Genomic DNA, 19,939 nt, shown 5'->3' on the forward strand with positions numbered 1-19,939 from the left:
AATCTGTTAGAAACCATTAAAACTGGAGAATTTGTAAGGAATATATCAACGAACTGCGTTTTACACAGGGAGCTGAATTATGAAGGAGAAGAATAATTCATTTATTAACCCCATGACAAAAGTTTTTATCAGGCAATTAGGTTGCACTGACAGTTATAATCTTGGCTGAGATCAGCAATTAGTGCATGGCAATGGTTCAGTGTATATTTACATCAACCGCTTTAAAGTATGCACTCTTTTACTTGTTTCAGTCATTTGACTGTGGCCATGCTGGAGCACCACCTTTAGTCGAGCAAATCAACCCCAGGACTTATTCTTTTTAAGCCTAGTACTTATTCCATCGGTCACATATTTTTGAACCACTAATTTACGATGGTGGGGAGACAAACACACACACACGCACCACACACATATATGTATATATATATATATATATATATATATATACACACATATACACTCACACACACACATATATACATATATATGACAGGCTTCCTTCAATTTCTGTCTACCAAATCCACTCACAAGGCTTTCGCCAGCCCGAGGCTATAGTAGAAGACACTTGCCCAAGGCGCCTTGCAGTGGAAATGAACTCAGAACCATGTGGTTGGTAAGCAAGCTACTTACCACACAGCCACTCCTGCGCCTTTTTTTTATGTAAACTGTCATCACTGTGAAGACCGTAAATTCAACGAAACTGGCGTGGCTGGATGTGACTGATTTCTGTGAAGGACCAGAATTTGCTGAATGTGAATTTGATAGGAAGTCATAGCGGAAATGGTGGTGTAACTGCCAAAACTGTTGCTTTTATACTTATTTCTTTATTGCCCACAAGGGGCTAAACATAAAGGGGACAAACAAATGGATTAAATCGATTACATTGACTCCAGTGCATAACTGGTACTTATTTAATCGACCCCGAAAGGATGAAAGGCAAAGTCAACCTCAGTGGAATTTGAACTCAGAACATAGCAGCAGAGGAAATACCTATTTCTTTATTACCCACAAGGGGCTAAACATAGAGAGGACAAACAAGGACAGACATAGGTATTAAGTCGATTACATCGACCCCAGTGTGTAACTGGTACTTAATTTTATCGACCCCGAAAGGATGAAAGGCAAAGTCGACCTTGGTGGAATTTGTACTCAGAACATAGCAGCAGAGGAAATACTTATTTCTTTATTACCCACAAGGGGCTAAACATAGAGAGGACAAACAAGGACAGACATAGGTATTAAGTTGATTACATCGACCCCAGTGTGTAACTGGTACTTAATTTATCGACCCCGAAAGGATGAAAGGCAAAGTCGACCTCGGTGGAATTTGAACTCAGAACGTAACGGCAGATGAAATACCGCTGAGCATTTCACCTGGCGTGCTAACGATTCTGCCAGCTCGCCACCTTGCTGCTTTTATACTATTATGGTGATGAAGTCTCAAACTGAGTTAGAAATATTTAATAATAATAATAATAATAATAATAATAATGAAATTATTGTATACAGTGCTCAGGTGCACCACAACTTGTCAGAAAGTGCATATAAAGTACATGCAGTAATGTAAAAATGTCTGGAAAGCGAACAATGTATGAGTCAGATACATGCCTACATGAAGAGTCTAACAAACCTAACAGATTCCTTGAAATTTGCACAGGGTGACCTCTATTATCAATTCCGTAAGTGATAGTGTATAGTTATGTCAACCAGGACGCAAACAGGTACAAAAACCACAGCAGATAGGGCTGCATATATTTTCCTCATCTGATTCAAATTTACATCAACCGACGTTATAGGGTTAATTATTTTGTGCCATCCCTGTTTTGCAGGGCAACTGTTTATCAGTTCATGGCAGCTTCATTGTGGATTCAGTATTTGACCTCTGATGCAGTATGGATCACTGAATCTTTCGGTTAGACACATGATATTCTATTAACTTACTCTTTTACTTGTTTCAGTCATTTGACTGTGGCCATGCTGGAGCACCGCCTTTAATTGAACAAACCGACCCCAGGACTTATTCTTTGTAAGCCCAATATTTATTCTATCGGTCTCTTTTTGCCGAACCGCTAAGTGACGGGGACGTAAATACACCAGCATCAGTTGCCAAGCGATGTTGGAGGACAAACATATACTTACACACACACACACACACATATCTATCTGTATATATATATATGTATACATATATACGACGGGCTTCTTCAGTTTCCGTCTACCAAATCCACTCAGAAGGCTTTGGTCGGCTCGAAGCTATAGTAGAAGACACTTGCCCAAGGTGCCATGCAGTGGGACTGAACCTGAACCATGTGGTTGGTAAGCAAGCTACTTACCACATAGCCACTCCTGTGCCTATAACTTGATCAGAAATAAATAAATAAAATGTTTTCTCTGGTTCTTTTAATTTTATATTTTTCAAATTTTTTTCAGGGTTCAGTAAAAAGTGATGTCCAACAACATCAGTGTCAGTGGTCACATGATTAACAACAATGATGATGACGATGATGATGACCCTCTGCTTGATGCCGAGATGTATGGAGATTGGTCCTCACAGCAAACTACCTGCAAAAGCTTCTACACTCTCCCCAGGTTTCGCTATGTCAATGTTATTAAAGGTCTCCTCTTTATTGATGGTTTTCTTACTGCTATTCTTTGGCTCACAGGTAAAGTTACCATTCTTACACTTTCATTTCTTGTACTTCTCTTTATATTTTTTCATTCCACCTCCTTCAGATTTTCATCTTAAGTGCTGCTAAAAAGGTACAGTTTTGGTTAGTTTTTGTTATATATATGACTGGCCCTTGTGCCAGTGGCACGTAAAAAGCACCCACTACACTCTTGGAGTGGTTGATGTTAGGAAGGGCATCCAGATGTAGAAACATTGCCAGATCAGATTGGAGGCTGGTGCAACCTTCTGGCTTGCCAGCCCTCAGTGAAAACCGTCCAACCCATGCCAGCATGGAAAGCAGACGTTAAATGACGACGAGGACGATGATATATGTTCTTCTACTTGTTTCAGTCATTTGACTGTGGCCATGCTGAGTGGTTGGTGTTAGGAAGGGTATCCAGCCATAAAAACCCTGCCAAAACAGACACAGTAGCCTAGGGTAGTTTTCTACCTAGCTGGCTCCTGTCACCTGTCTTATCCATGGAAGATGGACGTTAAACGATGACAGGTGGTGAACTGACAGAATCATTAGCACACCTGAAAAATTTCTCAGCAGTATTTTGTGCGACTTTACGTTCTGAGTTCAGATTCTATCAATGTTGACTTTGCCTTTCATCCTTTTGGGATTGATAAAATAAGAACCAGTTGAACAGTGGGGTTGGTTTAATCAACTTACCCCTCTCCTAAATTGCTGAACCAATATTTATTTGAATTTATTTTACAGGTGGAGACTCTCAATACTTTGTTGACAACATCCTGCAGTTTCACATGCGTCAATCAGTGTTTGATCTCGTCTTGATAAACGAAGTGAAAATGGTCCTTCTCAGCATTGTTTACTATTTCATGGAATTGATGTCCTTCCGACAGATTGACCAACCTTTTGATGTCCAAGTTACTAAGAAAAAATGCTTGTGTCATGTCACAGCTATTAGCATAAATCTAATCTGCTTTGCTTACTCAGTGACTAAAGGTGGCAACATCCTCTATGCAATTCTCAATGAAACCAACACCTACACACCTATGCACATTGAGTACAACGTGTTAGTAATAACTTCCATAGCATTTGGTCTTCTGCAGTTCCTGCTTTCGTTCTATAGTTTCAGAGCAATGCGAAAGTTGCGAGCCATGCGCATTTTGCACCGATTCAATGATTATGGTCAAGAAATCGACAGTGAAGGTCATCCAGTGAAAAAAAAGGCAAACTTGAAACGTGTTCTATTGCTTGCCTCTCCAGTAAGTCATTCTTTGTTTGTCTTTGAAGCTTTCAAAAAACAATTTTTTGTTAGCCTTCTTTTTACGAAGTTTTATTTCAAAATGTTTTGGTGTTGATGTGGGTTTGCTACTGCAAATTTAGTTTCCAAATTGTAAGACTAAATCCACTTTTATATAAAAAAAAAAATGTCACTCTCTTATTTCAATATTTTCATTGCGGTACTGCCCTGATCACAAGTTTTTGTAGTCAGAAGTATCGACTTTTTCACAGGATGTCTGCTGTGTATTTCTGGCAAAAAACTAAACTTAGTGAATGTAGATTAAGATGTTTAGGCAAGATACAAAAGATAACACATCCAGTAGATTTTTCACTCTGAAAGACAGTAAAATTGTTATCAATTCAACCTTGATTTAATAAATTATCAATTGCTTTATAGTTCATAATAACAGATAGCTATCAATGGTTGATTTAGCATAACGATTAGTAACGAGTGTTATGCTGTATTCAGAACTTCATCAAGTGTGCTTCCTCTCAGTTTTTTCCTTCCAACTTTCACTCAGGTTGTTGTGAGGCTATAAAAAATGATATTTACCCAAAATGTCATACAGTCAGATTGAACCTGGGACTTTGTGGTTGTGAAGTAAACGTCTTAACCATTCCACCCTAATGCATTTCTGTTTGTGAAACAGTTCTGATAGAAACATTAAAACAAACTTTTGACTTGCTTTCAGTGTTTTTGTTTTTCTGTTTATTTTTGTTTTTTTTTTAGGAAGCTGGTATGCTTATGATTGGTTTTGTTGCTCTTATTATCTCAAGCATCGCCCAGATGTTGGCACCATTGTTCTTTGGAAAAGTTGTTGATGCTGCACTCAAGTCAATGGGTGAGAAATTTGTGTTTGCTGTATATTTTCAATGCCTTCTTGGTGAAATCATGGAACCAAATACACAGAGAGAAATAAAATACTTCAAAAAAATTATTTGACTTAGAGGAAGAAGTTCAATGTCTCTGACAGATATTTGATGGTGTGTGGCGCGGATGGGAGGATTCTTGCAACAAAATATAGTCTCTGTTAACAAGAGCATTTTTGGGTCAGATGTTGGTGTTACAGTAGGGGAGGGATTAAGTCTATCATCTGAAAAACTTGGTCCCTTCCATGGCCTTCCACACAGTTTCCATCTATCAAATTACACTTATGAGGCTTCGGTTGACCCATGGCTATTGTAGATGACCCTATGTCTTACAGTGGAATTGAACCTGAGATCACATGGTTGTGATGCACATTTTCTCACAACACAGCCATACTTGCACTGCATGAGGATGGAAGCCACCAAAATTAAGTTTTTTTCAATAAACGATGAAATAATTAATAAATTTATTTTTTTTCACTTTATTCAGCATTATGTTTGTATTTATCTCTTCTTCATCTTGAAGTATTCATCATCCAAAGCTGCCAAGTCCAGACACCCTGCCCAAGTATGTCACTGGTATATCTATGAACACAGTTGTACCTTCTCCTAGGGATATGTTTTGACAAAAGCTCAGAGTTGCCTTACTCCCAGTAATATTACAGCACACTGGGTACTAACCCAGAATTTCTAAGTCTGTGCACTAAAAGTGGTCTTAAAAAAGATAGGGTAGTCAGATCTGGAATGTCTTCAGTCATACATCAGGGCTAACTTTGAGCAATAACAACAGCAATAACAACAATAATTCTATATTTTCAGTAATTTGGGTTTGTGAACTGTTGTTATCGTTGATTAAACCTAAGGTCATCCTTGATCAAGGAAACCTATAAAGGCCTTCTAGTACCATATTGTCCAATATGGCATTCTTGTTTTAAGCTGATAGGATGTAATTTGGTGGGATTTGGTTGCTATTTCTAGCAAGTCAAGCAACAGCATATATATTCTTTTATTTTTCTACTGGTTTCAGTCATTGGATTGTGTGGATTTCTTGAGCTACGTTATCCTACGTGCCCTTCCTTTTATAAGGATTGTAGTGTATGACAAGAGGTTTTGTACAGTTCTATATTTAAGAGATGAGGAATAATGTACATTATTTACATTCGACGGATATTTGTCCTCATCTTGTTTGTTGTTAACACAACATTTTGGCTGATATACCCTCCAGCCTTCATCAGGTGTCTTGGGGAAATTTCGAACCTGGGTTCTCATTCCTAAGGTATTTTTTTGTTATTATTATTATCATCATCATCATCATCATCATCATCATTATTATTATTATTATTATTATTAATATTATTATTATTATTATTATTATCATCATTATCATCATTATTATTATTCAAGTCACTGCCTGGAATTGAACTCAGAATCTTGGGGTTAGTAGCCCGTGCTCTTAACCACTACGCCATATGCCTGTGGTTTTGTATCGTAGAATTAAGGGCTGTCTCTGGAGGGATTCCATGAAAAGGATTAGAACATTCTCTGATTGAACTAGATTTTAATTTGGCTCACAACCATTTTTCTAAACTTTTGTCTTTGGTTGTTGAAGTTATACAAATTTTGTGGAAATTAATCAAAGATTATAGACATAAACATTCATTCACAATTTTCTTCTTCTTATCTTTCAGATGCATTAAACAAGACTGTACTCACATTGCTAGGAATATATTTCGGTGGTTCCATAGCATCTATGGTCCGCTGCTGGATCTTCAACTTAGCTGGTCAAAGACTTGTAGCAAGATTGCGTACAGATATTTTTAATAATCTCATATGTCAGGAAGTTGCTTTTTATGATAAAACAAGGTAAATACAACGAAAATTTCTCATTACCTCCGCCAAGGAAGGATGTTATTTTCATCGGCATTGTCTGTCCGTCTGTGTGCAAAATAACTCAAAAAGTTGTGAACGATATTTGATGAAACTTGCAGGAAAAGTTGGTAATGACACAAGGAACAGATGATGAAATAGTGATCTGGGAATTTTTATGGTTTCTTGAAGGATTTTTCATTTGTTATATTTACTTTACATGAAGTATTAGTTACGTTCTTTGATTATCTCCCTTGAAAACACGTTCATCATTTCCACGTAACCTATAGTGACGTTGCTGTTTCCAAAGTTTATTTTCGGTTCTCTATTAGTAATTTTACTAGCATATCTATCTTACTAGAAACTGATGAATAAAGAGATCAAACTACATAAACAAACGGCAGCGAAACAGTTCAGAAATTAAATAACGCTTACATATTCAAGGGTTACTAAAAGCAGCAGCAGGGGAGGAGGCAGTGGTAGCAACAACTGATGCTGGACACTTGAGGGATGTAATAATAATAATGAAATTATTGTATACAGTGCTCAGGTGCACCACAACTTGTCAGAAAGTGCATATAAAGTACATGCAGTAATGTACAAATGTCTGGAAAGCGAACAGTGTATGAGTCAGATACATGCCTGTGTGTGTATGGAGGGGAGAAAATCAGGTGTAGTGTTGGCGAATCTCAGAAAGCATGGAAGTTTTGAAGGATGCAGTGCTCCGACAACTAACAACTGATGCCGGCAGTTTGTTCCATGCTTCAGCAACTCTCAGCGTGAAAAAATGTTTCCTGAGGTCATGGGAGCTGCGCTGTTTTCTGACTTTGTAAATATGTCCACGGGTGTTAGATGGGTGGAATTTGAAAAGGTGCTCAGAGTTATTGTTTGTACGATGGTTGATAATTTTATGGGTGTCTGCCAAGTCAGCTGCCAGACGTCGGAGTTTCAATGTGTCCATGCCCAGGGAAGTAAGGCGTTCAGGATATGGCAAATGCCTGATGGAGGGTATTCTTTGATCACAGAGGGATGTAAAGTGGGTAGGTAGGTTTAGTTTGGTAAGGTTAGGATTAGGGTTAGGGTTAGGTTTTTTTAAAATCATATGGCTGTGTTATTTTGTTTTACCCCTGCCAAAGAGGTTATGTTTTTGCTGGCATTGGTTTGGGAAATTGGGCGATTTTCAGCATGTGTGTATATGGGTGGAAATGAGCTGCTTGGTGGAGGTCTGCACTCTCCGAGTGCTTTCCTAGTTGAAAATAATATCAATTTACATCACATGATGTACCACCCACACCTGGGCCCCTGGCCCTTGAAGTCCTTTGACAGAGTCCAATCTGTTGCAAGCATTCAGGACAGAACATTGCTTTAAGGATTACTTATCCCCTTTCCTTCCACCAGTGTTGGAGATCCTGCTAAAATGTCATAGATGTTATCCTGACCAATCCATAATTTTTTTAAAATAACAACCAAACAAATAAAGGCCAGAGGAAAAAGGGTATCATAGCTGTTCCTTTTTATTTAAAGGATTCTGTTACCAATGCAGTCAGATCTGCTTTATAGAGAGAACCATTGAACATACCTATTTAAGATTGTTTCTAAGAAGCAACCTTTCAAAAAAAGTGAATCTCTGCTTCTGACAGAAAACATGGGCTCTGACCTTAGCTCAGTTAGGAAAGCACACAAATGTAAACGTACTCTTTCACATGCATAAAAGGTAATAAATTTTATCTCAGCTGTGCCCATCATCATAATCATCATTTAACATCTGTTTTACATGCTGGCATGGGTTGGATGGTTTGGCAAGAACTGGCAAAGCCAGGGTCCGCACCATGATCCATAGTCTCTTTTAGCTTGGTTTCTACAGCTGGGTGCCCTTCCTAATGCCAACCACTTTACAGAGTGTATTGGGTGCTTTTTACATGGCACCATCACCAGTGCTTTTTATGTGGTACCAGCCTGTATTTACACATTAAAGAGCATGTAATTATGTGAGACTTGACTGTTCCCCGTCTGGGTTGTAAGCATGGTTTCGTGGTTGAGAAATTCCATTTGCAATCATGCAGTTGTGAGTTTGATCCAACTATGCAATCATCATCATCATCATTGATTAACATCTGTTTTCCATGCTGGCATGTGTTGGACGGTTTGACTGAGGTCTGGAGAGCCAGCGGCTGCACCAGGCTCCAATCTGGTCTGGCAGAGTGTCCACAGCTGGATGCCCTTCCTGATGCCAACCACTCCAAGTGTGTAGTGGGTGCTTTTTACATGTCACCGGCACAGGAGCCAGTAAGGTGGGCCTGGCAACAATCACATTCGGATGGTGCTTTGTATGTGCCACCGGCATAGGAACCAGTAAGTGGGTACTGGCGCCAGTCACGATCAGTTGGTGTTCTCTACTTGCCACTAGCATAGTAGCCAGTCAGGTGGACCTGGCTTCGACCACGTTTGGATGGTGCCTTTTACGTGCCATCGGCATGGGGGTCGTTGGAAAAATGTCTTCTATCAGTGACTTAAATTTTGTATGTAAAACTGAGTGTAGACAGAAACTGTGTTGAAGCCTCTGCAACAACAGACTTTACCTTTACCTGGGTGATAGACTTAACCTTTTATCTGATTTAACGACATAGTCTTAACCTGTTACCTGGTTTAACAACATCACTAAACCCTTGACCATTCTGTTGATGCTGAAGTGTAATTTGAGGGAGATTTGCCTGTTATTTCCAGTAGTTTGGCTGAGCAAGTAGAGCTTCTCTTCTTGACGTATCTTAGACATTGGAATACTTTGAAAAGTTGGCCGTCTTTGATTTCTTGCATTTTCTCTGAGTAAAAGAGGTTCTTGTATTTCTTCTTTCTTGATTTTCAGGACTGGTGAGTTAACGAACCGGTTGTCATCGGACACACAAGTTCTTCAAAATGCTGTCACTGTAAGTTGAAAGCTGTTCTTATTTTGAGTTTCGTAGGAAAAGCTTAACCTTCATTTGGTCTCAAGCTGAAGTGTTATAACTAATTGCATGTGTATATACATGAGTGTTTGTGTGTGTGTGAATGGGACTGCGTGTGGGAGTGTGTTTGTATATGTGTGTGTGTGCACATAGTGTAATTACCCTCCTCCTCCTCATCATCATCATTTAATGTTCATGTACACCATATGTGCACGACATGGACATTTCATATCAAGATAAGCAGCGCATGACCTTGCAGGTGGGGGCCCAGTTAGAATTTTCTTCTGGTCGAGTAACCCATCCCGCTCAAAAGGTCCCTGAATAAGGATTGTTTAAGGATGTTGAACGAAACACCCATGTTTCCAGAGGTGAATTATTCAAACCCCAAAGAATTCCTCTCAACACATGGCTATGATGCTCCCCCAACTACTTCTGCTCGTGATCAGAGATGCACATATCGTCAGCCACAAAGGGACATGGTCAACTGGTTAAGGTCAAACAACTGACAAGCAAATCTGTGGTATTGAGCAGAATATTTGCTGTAGCCCATCTTTTATACCAAGACAAAACAATGTACATGATAACACTACTAATCAGTTAAGATCAGAAATCACGAGAGCCAATGCCTGGTACTGCATCAGGGCATTCATTCATTCATTCAATCATCATCATCATCATCATCATTTATTTATTTATTTATTTATTTATCTATTTAAGGTCAATGTTTCAATGTTGCTGCGTTACCTGCTTCAAATCATTGGTTCCTTAGCTGTGATGTTTGTCTTGAACCCTGCATTAACTGGTGTTTTACTCGGAGTAGTACCACTGGTATCATTTGGAGCCGTCCAGTATGGTAAGATCACCATTTCATTGTCACTTGCCACACATACAGATATATTAAATTTCATCATCATCATTGTTTTGATATCTAATGTTCTATAAGGCAGCTAGCTACCAGAATTGTTAGCACGCCGGGCGAAATGCTTAGCAGTATTTTATTTGTCTTTACCTTCTGAGTTCAAATTCCACCGAGGACAACTTTGCCTTTTTATCCTTTTGGGGTCGATAAATTAAATACCAGTTGCATACTGGGGTCAATCTCATCGATTGCCCACCCCCGTCCCCAATTTCAGGCCTTGTGTCTAAAGTAGAAAAGAATATCTGATGTGCTATGCTTCCATGAGTCCGACAGACTTTGTTGAGGTCGACTTTTCTATGGCTGGGTGCCCTTCCTTTTGTGAACCCTCATCAGTTTTTAAACGGGTAATATTAACTTAATCTCTGAAGGAGCCTGGATGTAGTTATGAGTCTTTTGGTTTACAAAGATCACACACATCAAGAAAACAAGACCTGCTTTCACGGATGACATCTCCTCCGTTGGTGGTGAAGCTGTTGTTTTATTTACAGTGGACACACGTAAAGACTAAGAGGAAATACAAAATCACTTGCACCCCACGACCAAGCACACACACACACACAATTGCTCACACACACACACAATTGCTCACACACACAGAGGCATGCACACACACACACACACACACAAGCATGTGGACATGCACAAGAATGTGCACATGCACACACAAGTTCTCACAAGCATACATACACACACGAGTACTCACACACATACACAAGTGCACATGCACACACACACAGGTGTGCATACACACACAGGTGTGCATACACACACAGGTGCGCATACACACACAGGTGTGCATACACACACAGGTGTGCATACACACACAGGTGTGCATACACACACAGGTGTGCATACACACACAGGTGTGCATACACACACAGGTGCGCATACACACACAGGTGCGCATACACACACAGGTGCGCATACACACACAGGTGCGCATACACACACAGGTGTGCATACACACACAGGTGTGCATACACACACAGGTGTGCATACACACACAGGTGTGCATACACACACACAAGCACGCACACACATACAAACGCACAAGCGCACACACACACGCACTTGGACACGCACATAAAAGCACTCACACAAACACACAAATGCTCTCACACACACACATGTACGTATGCACACACATGCACACACACACACCGTATATTATGGGCTTCTGCACAGTTTTCTCTTTACAAATTTTGCTCACAAAGCATTGATGAATCCAAGGTTGTGGTAGAAGTCAGAGTTGCATACACTGGAACAAAAAGCGAATACACTGACAACTCATTTCCGCGCGTAAACCTATTCAATGCTTGACACAGCAGTTCAGAAACTGAATTCTCTTTATTTTCCTTTCAGGTCATTACCTGAAAAAATTACGAAAGGCATTTCAGGACAACTTAGCAGAAGCAGGGACCGCAGCCGAAGAATCAATTTCAAGCTTACGGACAGTGCGGTCATTTGCTTGTGAAAACAAAGTCCAGCAGGACTATTCTGAACACATCCAGAAGAGCTACAACATTGGGAAGAAATTATCTGCTGTCCAAGGTAAGTCATTAGATTGTTATGATATTTGCCATTTTGTCTGGCACCTGTGCGGGTGGCACGTAAAAAGCACCCACTACACTCACGGAGTGGTTGGCGTTAGGAAGGGCATCCAGCCGTAGAAACACTGCCAGATCTGACTGGGCCTGATGAAGCCTTCCGGCTTCACAGACCCCAGTTGAACCGTCCAAACCATGCTAGTATGGAAAACGGACGCTTTGTCAAAACAGACAATGGAGCTCAACGCAGTCCTCTGGCTCATTAAGCCCTCTTAAACCATCCGACCTATGCCAGTATGGAAGACAGACGTTGAATATGACAGTGACAACGACGATGACGGTGACGATGTCATTGACGTCATTGACGTGGCCGTCGCCGTCGTCGTTACACTCACATGCACACACATTTGACAAGCTTCCACACAGTTTCTGGAAGTTTGTGCTTTTCGAACGACGGGGTTCTAGCTTTGATGCCATTGCTTGTAACTGAACAAATGTCTTCTCTCATGACTTCATGTTGATCAAATCCCCTTGGTATTTATTTGGTAGACAGAAACTGTGTGGGAGCTTGTCAAATGTGTGTGTATCATCATCATCATCATCGTCATATTCAATGTTTATTGTCCATGCTGGCATGGGTTGGATGGTTTGACAAGGTTTGATGAGCCAGAGGACTGTGTTGAGCTCCAGTCATCTGATTTGACTTGGTTTCTATGGTTGGATGCCCTTCCTAATGCCAACCACTTTACAAATTGGGGTCTGCTTTTTGAGGCAGCAGCATAAGTGAGGGTCACCAAGTAACTTGGGATAGTATTTAGACAGGTAGCTTTATGCTTGATATCGAGAGGTTTGAGTACAACAGAGGGACAGGAACAAATGCTTTGGTGTAGAGGGGCCTCATGGAGGCAAAGTGGCTGGGTTACTTTCGAGTGATGGACCTCATGGAGGTAAAACGGCTGAGCCCCTTTTGGGCTTTGGGCCTAATGTAGGCAATGACTGAGACCTTTGGCATAATGTCAATCCGAGCAAAATTACAGTCATGGCAGATACCAGGATCATACAAAGGGCACCCGTGACAGTGGCATGTAAAAGTACCCATTTCACTTTTGGAGTGGTTGGTATTAGGAAGGGCATCCAGCTGTAGAAAACTATGCCAAATCAAACTGGAATCTGGTGCAGCTCTCCAGATTGCCAGCCCTAGTCAAACCATCCAACTCATGCCAGCATGGACAACAGACGCTAAATAATGATGACGATGAGGATGTTACCCCAGCAGGGGGCTGAAAAAGAAACTGGAGATGAGGTATTTGGACATACCCCCAAGGGACAAGAAGGTGGAGAATAGGGACAGAAAATCAGGTTGTTAGGACGAAAACAGAGTGACAGATGGTTCATCGTATTGGGTTAGAGGTTATTGCAGCGAAGGATGAACACAGGTGGAGGATGCGGTCAGTGGTGAATCTCAGTTGGAGGGGGTGGGGTGGGGATGGAGTGAAGGAAATAGAAGTACATCAGGGAGGAAGATGTGTTATCTTTTATCTTTTACTTGTTTCTGTCATTGGACTGTGGCCATGCTGGGGCTCTACATTGAAGGGTTTTAATCAAATTAATTGACCCCGGTACTTATTCTGTTGGTCTCTTTTGCTGAACCACTGTATTACAGGGACGTAAACAAACCAACACTGGGTGTCAAGCACTGGTAGTGGACAAACACAAACACCCACACATCCAAACACACACACACGTGACAGGCTTCTTTCAGTTTCCGTCCACCAAATCCATTCACAAGGCTTCGGTTGGCATGGGTTTAGAGTTAGAAGACATCTGACCAAGGTGTCACTTGGTGGGACTGAACCCGGAACCATGTGGTCGGAAAGCAAGATTCTTACCACACAGCCAAGTGTGTCCTTATAATAAATAAATGATATTCAGATAGGGAAATCCTGACAACGATCCCAGTACACCTCGCATGCTACGCGTGCGCTCTACCACTGGAGCTAATCCTCACCAGTTACTTCCCTTTACGCTATCTCGACTAGCTGTAAAGGGGCATAACTCTTACCGAACTAAATACCACAGTTCCTTCATTCTGTTGTATTTCGTTAATTACCTCCATAGTTGTAGTAAGCATCCCCTTCAAGTCCTCAGTCCTCCTCTTATCAAACAGCCTCACACCACACATCTCTCTCACCATTGCTCTCTCAGTCCTTCTCAAAATTACCATCTCTCTCTCTCCTTCAGACACCTTGTCTCACTCCCATACAGCACTGCTGCTCTCACACAACTCCTATAGACCTTTCCTTCCATCTTCAATGAGAACCTTTCCTTTCATCTTCTTGTAGACCTTTCCTTTCATCTAGTTTGTCCAGACCACATGGGATGGAAGCACTCCGTCGGTTACGACGATGTGGGTTCCGGTTGATCCGAATCAACGGAACAGCCTGCTCGTGAAATTAACGTGTAAGTGGCTGAGCACTCCACAGACATGTGTACCCTTAACGTAGTTCTCGGGGATATTCAGCGTGACACAGAGAGTGACAAGGCCGGCCCCTTGAAATACAGGTACAACAGAAACAGGAAGTAAGAGTGAGAGAAAGTTGTGGTGAAAGAGTACAGCAGGGATCACCACCTTCCCCTGCCGGAGCCTCGTGGAGCTTTTAGGTGTTTTCGCTCAATAAACACTCACAACGCACGGTCTGGGAATCAAAACCGCGATCTTATGACCGCGGGTCCGCTGCCCTAACCACTGAGCCATTGCGCCTCCACGTCCAGACCACATATTCCCTCTCTGGCTCATATTCTCTCTAACAGTGTTTCTTTTACAGTGATGATTTTTTTTTTTCTGATACAAAGATTCTCTCTTTACAGGAACACTCGATGGCTCTGTAGGGTTTATATCTTATGCCGCCATTTGCCTTGTACTATGGTATGGAGGAAAATTAGTCAACGAGAAAACTGTCTCACCTGGACTATTGACATGTAAGTTCGATTCTGATGGTATACTTCACTGATGTCTTTTTTTTTAAGTCAACTTTATTATTTTGTCTGAACCAAAGTGCTTATCTCAAAACAAACCGTATGAATTGGACTAAACAGACCATCTTCTTAAGTAATTGGAAGAGATGAGTGAGTTTGATAAGAAGTGTACACACACACTCACACACATTTATATATATATATACATATTTATATATATATATATACATCTATTTATATATATATTTACTTATATATACACACACACACACATATAAATATGTATATAGATACATATACATACACACATATATATGTGTGTGTGTGTGTATATATATATATATATATATATATATATATATACATATATACATCATCATCATTGTTGTTTAACGTCCGCTTTCCATGCTGGCATGGGTGAACACACACACACACACAACACACACACACATATATATATGACAGGCTTCTTTCAGTTTCTGTCTACCAAATCCACTCACAAGGCTTTAATCGGCCTGAGGCTATATCATCATCATCATCATCATCATCATTGTTTAGCGTCCGCTTTCCATGCTAGCATGGGTTGGACGGTTCAACTGGGGTCTGTGAAGCCAGAAGGCTGCATCAGGCCCAGTCTGATCTGGCAGTGTTTCTACGGCTGGATGCCCTTCCTAATGCCAACCACTCCGTGAGTGTAGTGGGTGCTTTTTACGTGCCACCCACACAGGTGCCAGACGGAGCTGAAGACATTTCCCCAATGTGCCATGCAGTGGGACTGAACCCAGAGCCATATGGTTGGGAAGCAAACTTCTTACCACACAGCCACACCCTCACCTATAAGTTGAATTTAGTCTACATAATTAAAAATTAACTGGTTTCCAAAGGTACTAAGTGGTGGCTGAGGTGGTTACATTGATATGATATGTAGTGCAAGGGCTGCAGGCATGGCTGTGTGGTTAAGAAGTTCACTTTCCATGAACATGGTTTTAGGTTCAGTCCCTCTGTCCCACTTTGTGGTACTTTGCGAAGGTTTCTTCTGTTGTAGCCCTCTGGCTGGCCAAAGCCTTGTGAATGATATTGTAAATGGACACTAAAAGAACCCCATTGTGTGTGTGTGTGTTGTTTGTGTGTGTGTGTGCGTGTGTGTGTGTATGTGTGCGTGTGTGTATGTGCGTGTGTGCTTGTGTGTGTGTGTTGTGTGTGTGTGTGCGTGTGTATGTGTGTGTGTTTGTGTATGTGTGTGTGTGTATGTGCGTGTGTGCTTGTGTGTGTGTGTTTGTGTGTGTGTGCGCGTGTGTATGTGTGTGTGTTTGTGTATGTGTGTGTGTGTGTGTGTGTGTGTATTTTGTAAATAGACACAGGAAGAACCCCGTTGTGTGTGCAATAATTGTAAATGAGTGTCACCGTCTTACAAGCAGTGTTGTTCATTTCAAACATTCAGTGAGATTATGTTTGGCCATGGAGAAACATCACCTTGCTTGAAAACAGGTGAGGGTTAGTGACAGGAAGGGCATCCAGCTGCCTCAACAAATTCCATCTGACCCATGCAAGAAAGGAAAAAGGGGACAATGAAACAATGATGATGATGGTATTGAGTGTGAATGAGCGGATGGTGTATATTGAGTGATAAGGAGAGCTTGAGTTGTTGTTTAGCCTCATTATCAGTCATGATTATCCAGCCATGACCATCCCATCTTTTTAAGGGGTGTCTTCTCTAATGCAAATGTAATATTTTCATGTATAGTGTATAATGTAAAACAGGCGGTGAACTGGCAGAAACGTTAGCACGCTGGGTGAAATGCTATGAAGTATTTTGTCTGTCTTTACATTCTGAGTTCAAATTCCACCGAGGTCAACTTTGCCTTTCATCCTTTCAGGATTGATAAATTAAGTACTAGTTGCATACTGGGGTTGATCTAATTGACTGGACCCCTCCCCCAAAATTTCAGGTTTTGTGCCTAGAATAGAAAAGAATATATGGCAAATATAAGGTGGCGAGCTGGCAGAATCATTAGCATTGCCAGGCGAAATGCTTAGTAGTATTTCGTCTGTCTTTACATTCTGAGTTCAAATTCCACCAAGGTCGACTTTGCCTTTCATCCTTTAGGGATCGATAAATTAAGTACCAGTTGCATACTGGGGTCGATCTAATCGATTGGCCCCCCTCCCCAACACTTTCAGGCCTTGTGTCTAGAGTAGAAAAGAGTATACTGTAATATTTTGTTATCCTGAATTGTATAAAAAAGTAGTGAATTCATGTAGAAATTTAATGAATATTGTGTATTTTTTAAAATTCTGTTTATACTGTTCCTTGCAGCATTTCTGTTGTACACCTTACAAGTGGCAATGGCTTTTGCATTTTTGTCATCAATCTATGGAGATTTCATGCAAGTAAGTTGTATATTTTGTGTATCAAGTGGTTAACTGTGTTTAATATTACTTGAAGGGCCACAACCATTGACCCCAACCTCCCCAATAAAATGCTGGCTGGGTCATGGCATTTGGAGGGTCACTGCCACTTAACCATGCCAGTGTCTGTCTAGTGTATTTGTATGGGATCATAAATGTTGGGGGTCACCTAAATGAGGGAGGATGTCTTGTATGTGTTGAAAGGAACATCAGAAAATAACATCCGACATCTGGGGTGGGACAGATTGGGGTTTTTGTTTGAACTGATTGGCCTTAATCATTAGTATTTACTCTTTACTCTTTTACTTGTTTCAGTCATTTGACTGCAGCCATGCTGGAGCACCGCTTTTAGTTGAGCAAATCGACCCCAGAGCTTATTCTTTGTAAGCCTAGTACTTATTCTATTGGTCTCTTTTGCTGAACCGTCAAGTTACGGGGATGTAAACACACCAGCATTGGTTGTCAAGCAATGTTGGGGGGACAAACACAAACATATACATGCATACATATATATATACATATATTCATATATGACGGGCTTCTTTCAGTTTCTGTCTACCAAATCCACTCCCAAGGTTTTGGTCGGCTCGAGGCTATAGTAGAAGACACTTGCCCAAGGTGCCATGCAATGGGACTGAACCCGGGACCATGTGGTTAGTAAGCAAGCTACTTACCACACAGCCACTCCTCCGCCTATATTAGAAATTATTGGATCAAAGTAAGAAAAAAAAAGAAAAGCTTTTAGATGGGAGGATCAACTTTTTAACAAGTCATCAATTTCCTTAAAATGCTTTGGCAGAAAGAGGAAGAGAATTGGCCATGATCTTTGTTGTAGGGTTCCCAAGAGTGGTAGAAGACACTCGATCAAGTTGATATGTAATGGCATCAAATGAAGAACCACATGATTAAGTCTACATGTGTCTTAATTGTCTGCCTGAGTATGTAAGAATCTGTGTTATGAACAGCTGTTGTTATCCTGTGTTTAGCATCATTTACTTTGGAACAAATTCTTCGGCAATCTTTCGTTTTGACTTGAAAAATGTAAACAAAGAATTTGGTAGTTTCTGTGACCACGTGTTGTCTTGTCAACTGTCAGTTGACCTCTGGAAAACGGGGAAGAGAAAGCTAATGGGTTGTGCGTGCGTGCTTGTTTCTCTGTGTGTATTTGTGTGTGTGTGTATGTGCGTGTGCTTGTTCTTCTGTGTATGTGCGTGTGTGTGCGTGTATGCCTGTTCTGTTTGTATGTATTTATGTGTTGCACACACACACACACACACACAAACAAGAACAAGCACGTACACACACACACACACACACAAAGGAACAAGCATGCACACACACACACACACACACAAACAAGAACAAGCACGTACACACACACACACACACACACAAAGGAACAAGCATGCACACACAGCTAGAACAACTGACAGAGGTCAACTGACAGCTGACAAGACAACACATGTTCACGGAAACCACCGAATTCATTGTTTACATTTTTCGAGTCAAAACGGAAGATCACCAATTCTTCATCATTGTTGCTATCTCCTTTTTCTGTGCTGACATGTTTCGGAGGTTAGTATCCATCCACTTGCTCCAGCTTGTCATCATCTGTTGTGCATATAACAGAAGAACCTGTCAGTTTGTGTCGCTGTATAAGTCATATGTTTTGGCTTAGTTTTCAGGGCTGAATACTCTTAATGCCTTTTACTGTGACACCGGCACTAGACATGTTGTCTGCTATGGCTAAAGACACTTCCACTCTGTGCCATTTGTTTTCAGATTTAGTGTTCTGGGTAGGTTCCATTCATTGCAACATAAAGAGCCTACATTTGTGCTATGACTGGGAGACCACATTAGTGGGGGCTGTGTTTAACTAGAAAGTGGGTTTGCACTTGCAATCAATGGTTGCTTTGAATAAAAGCAGTTTCTGTGTTATAAAGACTTGGGTCTTATTTACAGAGAAGATCCCATATTAGTAACCTGAGTTAGTTGGGCATTAACCTTTTGAGCCCCAACCTACTGAACCCTATTTTACCATATACCTGGTACTCCACCGGTGCTACGGTACAGAGAACAATAAGTCCACTGGTAAACCAGTGTTTACTCACAAGGTTTTGGTCGGCCCGAGGCTATAGTAGAAGACACTTGCCCAAGGTGCCACACAGTGGGACTGAACCCAGAACCATGTGATCGGGAAACAAGCTACTTACCACACAGTCACTCCTGCACCTATGTTTATTTTTCAACGATATCTGTCTTTTATTTGTAGGCTGTTGGAGCATCTTCAAGAGTTTTTGAATTGCTTGATAGGGAGCCCTTAATTTCCATGGAGACAGGCGTTTGCCCAGATAAAATTGATGGAGGTAAGAATTCTTCTTTATCATCATTTTGGATTGGTAGAAAATTTAAATCATCTTGTGGTATTTGTTCAGGTCCCTTACATTCTGAGTTCAAATCCTGCCAGGATCAGATTTGTCTTTCGTTCTTCTT

General features: G+C 40.9%; 1 protein-coding gene across 1 annotated transcript in view; it reads left to right on the forward strand.

The window, feature by feature from the left end:
• LOC115213350 (ABC transporter B family member 27) overlaps positions 1 to 19,939 on the forward strand; it is a 47,235-nt gene that overhangs the window by 12,939 nt on the left and 14,357 nt on the right. Inside the window, exons 2-11 of the mRNA XM_029782288.2 lie at positions 2,431 to 2,663; positions 3,393 to 3,901; positions 4,651 to 4,762; positions 6,476 to 6,650; positions 9,517 to 9,577; positions 10,313 to 10,448; positions 11,877 to 12,065; positions 14,930 to 15,040; positions 17,355 to 17,428; positions 19,719 to 19,812. Coding sequence (XP_029638148.1) covers positions 2,447 to 2,663; positions 3,393 to 3,901; positions 4,651 to 4,762; positions 6,476 to 6,650; positions 9,517 to 9,577; positions 10,313 to 10,448; positions 11,877 to 12,065; positions 14,930 to 15,040; positions 17,355 to 17,428; positions 19,719 to 19,812 — 1,678 coding nt within the window. The 5' untranslated portion in view covers positions 2,431 to 2,446. The remainder of the gene's footprint in view (positions 1 to 2,430; positions 2,664 to 3,392; positions 3,902 to 4,650; positions 4,763 to 6,475; positions 6,651 to 9,516; positions 9,578 to 10,312; positions 10,449 to 11,876; positions 12,066 to 14,929; positions 15,041 to 17,354; positions 17,429 to 19,718; positions 19,813 to 19,939) is intronic.

This window comes from Octopus sinensis, linkage group LG6 (assembly GCF_006345805.1).
Source record: "Octopus sinensis linkage group LG6, ASM634580v1, whole genome shotgun sequence".
NCBI lineage: Eukaryota > Metazoa > Mollusca > Cephalopoda > Octopoda > Octopodidae > Octopus > Octopus sinensis.